An 11,732-nucleotide genomic window follows, 5' to 3' on the forward strand; every position below is an offset into this window, starting at 1 on the left:
GCAGCAGCAGCAGCAGCAGCAGCAGCAACAGCAACAAGAGTAACAGCAGCAGCTCTAGTATTATCCTTTTATGTCTGCTTTCCTTGCTGGCATGGGTTTGACAGATAGTCATAGTGTAAGCCAAACCCTAGATGGGGGCTGAGGACAATGTCATGCCCTTACATTTCTTTTTATGCTTCGTTTCTCCAGTAAGATGTTTTCTTATCACCAGCCTCTTTACAAAGTGTATGAGATGCATTTTATGATACCAGCATCAGAGAAGTGATCATGTCCTCTTCAAGTCTAAAAGCACTTCCTAATTCTATACTGTTTCCAAACAATCACTAAACACTTTGCAGAGCATACTGGGTGCATTTTATTATGGTGCCAACTCTAGTGAGGTTCCTTTCTTCTTCAAAACACCAAAGCGATTTCGGTAATTTATATTGTATCCGTCCATTCAATGTGGAATACCAAGGGGATGACTTACAGGTAAAATGACAATGGGAGAAATTAGGATCTGTGAGAAAAGGGAACAGTGTGAATCTAGAAACAAGAGTTATTGAGATGAGAATAAGCGAAATGAAGAGAAGAAAATTTTGACTATTAGTGTAGAAATGGAGGTGGTCAGATATATAAAATATAAGTAGTTCCAGTTGTTGTTGTTGGCACTCCGTCGCTTACGACGTCGAGGGTTCCAGTAGCTCCGATCAATGGAACAGCCTGCTTGTGAAATTAACGTGCAAGAGGTTGAGCACTCCACAGACACATGTGCCCTTAACGTAGTTCTTGGGGATATTCAGCGTGACACAGTGTGACAAGGCTGACCCTTTGAATTACAGGCACAACAGAAACAGGAAGTAAGAGTGAGAGAAAGTTGTGGTGAAAGAGTACAGCAGGGTTCGCCACCATCCCCTGCCGGAGCCTTGTGGAGCTTTAGGTGCTTTTGCTCAATAAACACTCACAACGCCCGGTCTGGGAATCGAAACCGCGATCCTATACCACGAGTCCGCTGCCCTAACCACTGGGCCATTGCACCTCCAGTAGTTCCACTATCATACCTCATAGTTATGTATCAGAGAGATAAGATTCAATGATGACTTTATACAGATAGAATGGTACAGAGAACAGAAGAGTGGGGTGAATGGACAGAAGGTGAATGACAGAGGTGTGAGAAGGTATCACAAGGTGGGTAGGAAACGTCTGTGTGTTTTGTGTGTGTATGCACCTGCAATAAATATTTTGTCTTTCTCCATCTCAGGGATGCTCCTTTCTTCCACATGACCCTGTAAATATCCCAGTTAAGAATAAGAATACCTTACCCATGAGTTTTGTAGGAGATAGCACTTTGCCTGAGTTTTGTAGGGTATCCCACCATAAAACATTTCAGAAAATAAACTATGATGAGTAAGATTAATTTTGGGGGATAGAAAACAAAAATCATGCATTAGTGTGGTTATCAATAGATCGTTGGTAACCACATTTAATTCAAAATTAGGAAGAAAGAGAACATTTACGATCAACTGCATCAAAACCTTCAATTGTTCAATAAAGATTATAAATTTGCATCAGTAGATATAACCATTAGTGCAAATGGCAGCAAATTAAATTGGCACAGTCATTAAAGTGTTGGATTAAAATTCCATGTAGTACTTCTATTTTTGACTTTTGCACACTGAGTTCAAATCTGACCATGGTCAACTTAGCCTTTTATCCTTTGTAGGGTCAATAAAAATGTATCAATGAAAGGAGATGGATTAGCAGAACTGTGAGGAAGTTAGGCAAGGTGTCTTGATGTATCTTTCCTACATTGAGACAGAATACCATTTTGACAGTAGCACCTGCAACAACATTGCTGCCATGTTGTATTTGCAGAAATCAGCAGACTTCAGCTTGGATAACTTCAGTTGAGAGGAGAAGAGAGATTTCCATGCATGGGCAATTGACCATCATGTTCAAATAATTTGGTCCAAGCCTCTGCATACATACATAGATGAATGATCACCCCAGATTAACAAAGACCTCCCTATTGATGCACTCGATTATGTTACTAAATGTCTGTCATGTAGTCTGGAAAACTTGGGGGTTTCAAGCAAAGAGAAATACCATATAGCATATTTTTTGCAACTTCTATATGTCAGTGTGACAGTAAAAATCTGCAAATTTTCGTGAAATCCAAAATGTTGTTCTACACTTTTATTTCATTTTTATATAATAAATTTCAGGAATGGAGCCTTGTATCTTTGTTAGAAACCAGTCTCTCCATTATCAGAAAAATTTGAAGAAATGAAAAGAAAAGAGTCCTATATATACATTTATACATACTTAATTATACATGTGTACACATAAATTTTGCACACACACACATACACACACACACTCACATATTTGTATACATGCAACATGCATAAACACACACATACACACATACATACATAGAAAAGAGTAGAAAAGATTATATCTGCAACTATATGTTTAAAGCAGATGCTCTAAATATACATACATACATACATGCATACATGCATGCATACATGCATGCATACATGCATGCATACATGCATGCATACATACATACATACATACATGAGTACACACACCACTCAAACACATACATTCATACACTAATACAAAGAGTTAACACAGAACATGTCACCCACATCTTAAATAGCTGTCCAAAAGTATCATCATGATATTATCCCCTTTAAATGGTAAGATGTCGTGACCAAAAGAATGTGTAAAGCAATCTGTAGAAAGGATAATCCTAAGGATTAAAATATAAATAGCAACAGTGATTTGAAGGGTGTAATTACTCATAACAGGAAAGAATACTAGTGAATTGCTCCCTTTATGACTTCAATAAAATGCAAGCATAACAGACCAGACATTATGATCAGAGACTAAGTAAATAAAAGGTGCTCAACAGCAGAAATTAGTTGCCCAGCTGATTACAATATAATATTAACCCGCTACCTACCAGTTATCTCATATGAGATCACTTAAAAATTACAAATTTCGTAATTATCTGTCAATATTTACACATATCTAACCTTTTTACTATATCTACTAGGTATATTTCTCTGATATTCAAATGAGGTTTGCTCATTTTTCATCTAATTTCCCGCTTATTTCTATTTAAAATGCTATTTTGAAATGTTATTTTGATCATTCCAGCATGTTTCTAAGGCTGTTTTATGCTAGAAATCAAAGCTTCATAAAAAAAATTCCAGTTATAGAATTATGGGAGGTAATGGGTCAAGGATTATTGGAAAAGAAAACACTTATGCCAAACTAATAAAGAATCTGCAAATAGCATTATATCTACAACTATAAGGAGGTGAGCTGGCAGAAAAGTTTGCACGCCGGGTGAAATGCTTATCATCTGTCTTTATGCTCTGATTACAAATTCTGCCGAGGTCGACTTTGCCTTTCATCCTTCCAGGGTCGATAAATTAAGTACCAGTTGTGTCTAATTGACTGGCCCTTGCCTCCCACAAAATTTCGAGCCTGGTGCCTAGAGTAGAAAAGATTATATCTGTAACTATAATTATTGAGACAGTTGTATGTGTAACTAATTGCCTCAGCACCAGTCTTGAGAGTCTGGACATCACAAAACTAGAATGGACATAGGTCATTAGGAGATTATAGTTACAGGCCATTAATGATATTGAGAAAAATCTGTAAAGCATTCCAGAAGTTTTAGCTTATAATATGTAATAAAGTGTGTGCATACACATGTACAGACATGCCAAGATGTGTGTGTGTGTGTGTGTGCGCGCATGTAGTGCATGTGTGTGTGTAATGTGTGTGTGTGTGTATGCAATGGCATTCATGCTTGCACACATGCATATGTACATATATACATATGTACATATATACATATGTTCGAACATTTTATTTTTCTTATTGGAAATCACATGCCAAAGGGTGGTAACTGACCAACAATAAATCAGGTCACAAGCAACCTCTTAGTTTCTTGATGTTACAAAAGAAAAGGTTAAAAGAAGTCTAATAAGAAGTATTTATTAGCAGTAGTTACCATAAAAAGAATCTCTTATATTGGATTCTGGTGCAAAATGCACTCTTGTTTATGTCACTAGTGGGGATATATATCCCCATCAACTCCAGCACTGAGACCACCAGATCACGTGATTTTGATCTTCCTCGGTCTTATCAAAGATAGACACTCAACTGCTAGAAATATCCCTGCCAGTGATATATAGAAAATCAGTACCAGAACAGCTGCAATTAGCCAGTTAGCTTGTAATAAAACATTCATTAGTACAGAGGCAGTATTAATATACAAAAGGTAATATTTATCCTCATTCAAACATGGGTGTTCTGTTAGAACAAGCTATACTGTGCTAGTTGCCATGAGAGAAAACCGCGCAGGAGTGGCTGTGTGGTAAGTAGCTTGCTTACCAACCACATGGTTCCGGGTTCAATCCCACTGCATGGCACTTTGGGCAAGTGTCTTCTACTATAGCCTCGGGCCGACCAAAGCCTTGTGAGTGGATTTGGTGGACGGAAACTGAAAGAAGCCTGTCGTATATATGTATATGTATATGTGTGTGTGTGTGTTTGTCCCCCCCAACATCGCTTGATAACCGATGCTGGTGTGTTTACGTCCCCGTAACTTAGTGGTTCGGCAAAAGAGACCAATCGAATAAGTACTAGGCTTACAAAGAATAAGTCCTGGGGTTGATTTGGAGCTCCAGCATGGCCACAGTCAAATGACTGAAACAAGTAAAAGAGTAAAAGAGTAAAGAGTATATTGGCTTCTGATGCAAATGCACACTTTTTATATCACTAACTGGGAGATAAATCCCCACCACTTTCAGTGCCAAGACTACCAAATCATGTGATTTTGACCTTCCTTGGTCTTACTAATGATATCTTCCCACCAGTGACATAATCAAGTGTGCATTTTGCACCAAAAGCCAATATTGGAGTTTCTCTCATGGCATCTACCACAGTATAGTTTGTTCTAACAGATAAATATTACATCTCTAATAAGAAGCAGCCTTAAAAACCATAAAATGATTAACACAAAATTTAAAAGAGTCATAATTATATTTACCTGGGAAACAAGAAAAAGGAAGAGATTTCAATAATATACATGTTTGGGGAAGAAAATTATTTGAACAAAGAGACACTCCATTGAAACAAAGGATGAGAATTAGTTGAAAGGTTAGTCATTTGAGAAGTAACCTTGAGAGGAGATACAAGGAAAGAAAATTTGGCCAAACACTGACCATGGAAGTCCACTCCTCCTCCTCCTCCTCCTCCTCCTCCTCCTCATCATCATCATCATCATCATCATCATCATCATCATCATCATCATCATCATCATTTAACATTCATATTCCATGCTGGCATGGGCTGGATGGTTCAACCGACCGGATCAGACTAGCCAGAGGGCTATGTTGAACTCAAATGTCTGCTTTGGCAAGGTTTCTATACCTGGCTGCCCTTCCTAACACTAACCACTTAACAGAGTGTACCAAGTCCATTCTGTGTCATGACACCAGCACAAGTGACTCACAAAACCAAGTAACTCACAAGACAAGATCCCCTTAACAGAATGAGCTCACAGAATTGAAGTAGGTGGCTTTGAGCCATATGTTGAGCGAGGCTTAAGCATGATAGGGTCAGGCAAGGAGAGAAAAGTTGAAGTTTAACAGACAAAACAGGACCAACAAATTTAGAAAATCTCTTTCAAACTCAATCAAGCCAAGGAAGAACACCAGCTAGGGTGGCATCCCAAATGTGACAATATTCCATATAAGGGCAAATAAGAGACCTGTAAAGATGAAGAATGCATTTGAAGTAAATTAGAAGGCACAGGAGTGGCTGTGTGGTAAGTAGCTTGCTTACTTCCGGTTTGCTCACTGCTCATGTGCGCCAGATTGGCTACTTGCTGTGAACGAAGATAGACATGAGTTTTGGCTCTGTCTATAGAAGAAAAAATTGAAGAATTCGCAGGGGTAAGTCGTTTTTGTTGCTCAGCTGGGCAGCAATTTATTGCTTCTATTTATTTCTTAGTAAATTGTTGTCCAGCGGTGTGGCATCTTTGCTTTCCTTGGCGAGTTTTTTGTGTGTTCGTTGTACGAACAAATTTTGTATTCGCTGTGTGTGGGAGGCGAGTTCGCTTGCCCATAGTAGCAAAAATTTTTGTTTTGACTTTGAGTCAAAAAAAAAAAAAAAAAGCAGCTTTGAGTGAAGAAAACTTTTTGTGAATTTTGACGTACAACTACAGGTAAGACTTTTGTGTTTTTTGGGATTTAGTGGGGGTTTGTTGCTCGTGTTTATTAATATTTATGTCGAGCAGGGAGTCTCCACTGAATTCCACGCATTTGTCTGCCTGTGGGTGTGCTTAATGTCTCACTTAGCGGTGAGAAGAGTGTTTTGGAGGTAATACGCCTCCAAAAATTGTGAACTTAGTTTCTAAAGGTTTGTTGGTTTCAAGCCGTGAATTGAGAACTACAAATGAATATTGTGAACTTTGTTTCGGAGCCGGGATCAAATCGGGCCGGAGTATCATTGTGGCCTGAAAATTTATTCTGTCTGGAACTTTATATTTTATTTATTCTTTCTGAATTGTTGTATTTCCTTTCTCCTTCTTTTATGAACTTTTTTAGTACGAACTGTTTATTTTATTTCTTCCGCTTTTTTGAACTGTTTTCTCTTTTTGCCTGTTTTTAAAATTTTTCGTTGTTTAATTTTTATGTGGACATTTTTACCATGGCAGAGAACATAAAGAAAAATAAGGCCACTGCTGTGGAGTGGGAGATTATCCCACCCAAGAAGTGGTTAAATGATTTCAGGGAAAGAACGGTGGTGTTGCGGACCTACGCTAGGTTACTCGACACCATTACGGTCTTTCCCAAAGTGGAAATTGAAAAAGAGTTAGCAGAATATCTGCCAACTATCAAGTTTATGGCAAGGGGTGTCAAATACGCGACGGTTTGGTTGCTATTTGACACCCCTGAGGTGGCTCGCAAGTTTGCGAGCCAGCCCTTAGAAGGGGAAAAAATTCTGTTTCTTCCCACATACTGTGGGAAGAAATTAACTAAGTCTTGGATTTGTGGTCTGCCACCCGGTATAGAACCTGATTGGATAGAGGATACTATCCGATGGGGGCTGGGCGGCAGTGGAGCCAAGCTCTTAAATGTGAAAATGTTACCTACAGCTGATTGGGTTGGGGCAAAAGCGGTTTTGACCCTGTGGACCCAATCAGCCAGGGATCTGGTATTTCCGGATTTTTTGAGGATGGACGGCCAGAAATATCCGGTAATTCTTGAGGGACGTAAACCCAAGTGCCACCGGTGTCTGAAGCCCGGTCATATCAAGAAAGACTGTCCCCAGGACCAGAGTAAGGTCCTGGAACAGTTAACACATGTTGTTACCTCTGGTCCTCCAGTGGAGGGAGAGACGGAGGTAGTCGAGGAGGTGGAAACCTCCTCGAAAAAAGGAAAAAAAAGGAAGAAGGTGGGCAACAATGGTTGCCCACCGAAAATCGTGGGGGAGGAGGAGGACCTTCCAGCAAAGGCGGAAGTACGCCCTACTCCAATGGCCCCAAAGAAAAAGAAAAAAAAGAACGAGGCACGGCCGATGCTCGATAGTGCACCGCCGGCGTGTCCCGACACTCCGTTGGTGGGAATTGTGCCACCAACGGAGGAAAGCAGGTCGGCGGGAATTGTGCTGCCGACAGTAGAAGCTGTGGGCTCACCCTGTGAGGAAAAGGATCGGCTAATCCTATTCCGAAAGGGAGGGGCCCTGCAAAAATTTGTGAATAAAAGGAAGCGTCATAGAGAGGGTGTCATCACCTGTACTAAGGATCCGGACTGGCCTCCGCAGGTGTCTGCGGAGGTCATGTCGAGTAGGCACATAAGTGCGTTGGTGAATTCCTTCCCCCTCGGCGAATTCAATATTAAAGAGTGGCCCGACCCAGACCCATCGTGTTGCTTGAGAGAAGCGAAGGTTATATCGGGCGAAAAAACCTAAGAGGACGAGTGCCTCATATTGTAATGAAAAATCGTAAGAGGCAAATGCCTTAATTTATGACTTTTTATGTACGAGGTTCATAGCCTCAATGTGAAAATTTTATTTTAAAAAGAACAGTGTTATAGAGAAGCAAAGTTCGGCGGGCGGCTTTTACCTTCTCTCATTATACCATCATATTTATCATCCATTTCATCTCATTAATGTTTTTGTCCAGCCCGTAGCTACTCTCTATGTACTGCCTTTATGGCAAATTGAAATGAAATAAAGTAGCTTGCTTACCAACCACATGGCCTCGGGTTCAGTCCCACTGCATGGCACCTTGGGCAAGTGTCTTCTACTATAGCCTCAGGCCAACCAAAGCCTTGTGAGTGGATTTGATAGACGGAAACTGGAAGAAGCCCGTCGTATATGTATATATATATATATATATATATATATATATATATATATATATATATATATATATATATATATATATATATATATGTATGTGTGTGCTTGTGTGTCTGTTTGTCCCCGCCCCCAGCATTGCTTGACAACCGGTGCTGGTTTGTTTACGTCCCCGTAACTTAGCGGTTCAGCAAAGAGACCGATAGAATAAGTACTAAGCTTACAAAGAATAAGCTCTGGGGTCGATTTGCTCGACTATAAAGGCGGTGCTCCAGCATGGCCGCAGTCAAATGACTGAAACAAGTAAAAGAGTAAAGCGTATTAGCTCAGTATAGAGACATTAACTAACTTCTGTAACTATTACTTTCTTGTGTGTATGACTTGGTAGAGTGGGCCATATTTTTGCTTATGTTTCAGGAACCCATATAGTCAGGAGCAGATGCAGACATGCACTTGCCCCTTCTACCCCTGACTCAGCAGAACATTCCAGATATGGCTGCTGGGAGAGAGAGAGAGAGAGAGTGTGTGTGTGTGAGAGTGAGAGAGAGGGGGTTACATCAGCACTCAGCTGCTACTCATTACAGCTGAGTAGACTGCATTAACATAATATATCTGTGGGCCCGAGGCTGGAGTGTATATACCTAAGTGTTGTTATACAAGCAATTTACCCCTCCACAACTACAACCATCATTACTACTTTTACAGCCACACTTTCATTACCAACATATCAAGAAAATACTACTGCTACTACTACTGCTGTTACTACTGCTGCTACTACAACTACTACTGCTGCAAGTACACATAAACCACTCTTAGTATGAAATTCCAAGGTGACAAACCATTTCACAAATCTCGCCAATACTCACTTTACACACAAACACATATTCAAATACACAGGCACACACACATACACAAACACACACACACACACACACACACACACACTTACATAAACATACACATGCATGCACACACATGCACACACGTGCGCACACGCACACACACATTTATTAATAAATGAACATACAAATGGATTTTAAATTTTGCGAAAATTGTTTCACTGAAAATCCTTATTTAATGTATTAAATAATGTAGGGCATGTGCTTGGGTGCATGGTGAAGTAAGTGAGCGGTTTGATGTGAAGGTGGGGCTAAGACAGGATTGTGTGGTGTCTCTGTGGCTGTTGAATTTATATGTGGATGGTGTGGTGAGAAAGGTGATTGCTAGAACCTTTGGTAAGGGAGCCCAAATAGAGAGAAATGGCAGGTGAGGCAGTTGTTGTTTGCTGATGATACAGCACTGGTGACAGATTCAGAAGAGCAGCTGAGGAGACTGGTAGTAGAGTTTGGAAGAGAGTGTGAGAGAAGGAAACTGAAAGTGAATGTAGCTAAGAGTAAGGTGATGAGATGTTCGAAAGATGGAATGGCTGGTAGGATGGATGTGAGTATAAATGGTGAGATGTTAGAGGAAGTGAGTGTTTTTAAGTATCTGGGATCACGTGATGGGAGATGGGTGGTTGGCAGAGGAGGTGGGATACAAAGTGAGGGAGGGGAGTAAGATACTTGGAGTTTTGAAAGGTATGCTGAGAGATAAAAGGTTGAGTATGAAAGCAAAAAGAGGTGTGTATGAGGGCATGATTGTGCCGACAATGTTACATGGTGCAGAGATGTGGGGGCTGAGAGAGGCAGAAAGGAGGTAACTAGATGTGTTTGAGATGAGATGTCTGAGGGCTATGGTTGGTGTGACACGGATGGACAGGAGGAGGAATGAGGGGGTGCAAAGGCAAGCAGGAATGAGAGAAAAACTAACAATCAAAATGGACAGACGAATGGTGAAGTGGTTTGGCCACATGGAAAGGATGCATGAGGAGCGGATGATAAGGAAGGTCATGAAGGATGAAGTGGTAGGAAGCAGAACCAGAGGAAGACATCGGTTTGCGTGGATGGATGGAGTGAGGAAAGCTTTGGTGGTTAGAGGTGTTGGAGTGACAGAAGCAAGAGGGTTTATAAATGATAGGAAAGTTCAGAGAGTATTTGTGGATAGATGAGTGAATTTGATGTTGCTCAAAGTGGGTATGGAACCAGCATGATGCAGAGGGGGTAAACCGGCATATATTGCCAGGCCCCACTGCTGATATTGGGGGTTGTGTTCTATGTCTTGAGCTGAGTATAGGATGGGGCTTGCCTCTTTGAGCTGGGAAATAAATGGAATGCCTGGTGTGTGTTTTATTGTGGCTACCCGCTCCTAAAAAAATAGGGAATAGGCCTGGGTATATGTATTTATGTATGTATGTATGTATGTATGTATGTATGTATTTATGTATGTATGTATGTATGTATGCATATATGCATATATGCATGTATGTATTTTTAGATTAGGTTGTAAAATATTTTGAATATTGCCTGATGAGCATGAGAATTGCATAATGCATGACATAATCCAAAATATTGTATTATATTTACATTAAATTATGATTATCACCAAAACAATTGTCACAAAATTTAAAATCCATTCATTTGTTCATTTATTAATATTTTGCACCACATCAAGGTTTCTGCTATTCATTGAATTACTGGTAAACAAATGGAATTGCAAATTACCAAACAACAGTGTCTGGGTTTCATTCACCATTGCTTTCTATGCTGATAATGGATTACTTCAGTGTCCTCTCTGCATGGTTCTTTCTAGCAAATTGGCAGCACACGACATGTTGATGTGCTTCAATTCTTTGTAAATCCTAATAACCAAAATATATAGACATACATGTGTGTGTGTGTGTGTGTGTGTGTGTGTGTGTGTGTGTGTGTGTGTGCATGTGTGTGCATGTGTATACACACACAAACACACACTCACACACACAAATACCTCTTATCAAACATTGAAGGATATCTCTCCATGTAGATACCACACATCATTTCTTGTTCACACACTAACCACATATTCCATTTTTCTTTGAGACACAAATTTCTCCACACCTTCTACAACCCGTCCCCTTTGTCTAGAATACACCCTCTCACTCTAAAATCTCTCTCTAAAAGATGGTGTCTAAGCATACATGAACTTCATCCTCCTTGTCTCTCATCTCTTTTATCAAGATCTCAACAATAACAAGTTCCAGAAACTCAAGCTCAAGATCTTCCTGGATTCTCACAAATATGTCTTCCCTCCTCTATTACATTCCACACTCAATTGCACTCAAATCATCAGCACTTCTTTGACCATATCTCTTCTTGTATTGAAAGCATATATCTCATCACCTCTCTCTCTCTCTCTCTTTCTCTCTCCCTCAGAAGTTATCTCTTTTAAGAGCAAAAAACTCAAGCACTACTCACATCAAGAAAACACCATTGTAGCCCTAC

General features: G+C 40.0%; 1 protein-coding gene across 1 annotated transcript; it reads left to right on the top strand.

Annotated features, from left to right (window-relative positions):
• Positions 1–6,453: 6,453 nt before the first annotated feature.
• On the top strand, positions 6,454–11,107 carry LOC149133687 (uncharacterized). Its single transcript, XM_089358220.1, has 2 exons — positions 6,454–7,628; positions 10,924–11,107. The coding sequence occupies exons 1-2, from the start codon at positions 6,721–6,723 to the stop codon at positions 11,105–11,107; spliced, it is 1,092 nt and encodes a 363-aa protein (XP_089214346.1). The 5' UTR covers positions 6,454–6,720.
• Positions 11,108–11,732: the final 625 nt, after the last annotated feature.

The sequence above is a fragment of the Octopus bimaculoides genome, chromosome 10, assembly GCF_046866305.1.
Source record: "Octopus bimaculoides isolate indiv1 chromosome 10, ASM4686630v1, whole genome shotgun sequence".
NCBI lineage: Eukaryota > Metazoa > Mollusca > Cephalopoda > Octopoda > Octopodidae > Octopus > Octopus bimaculoides.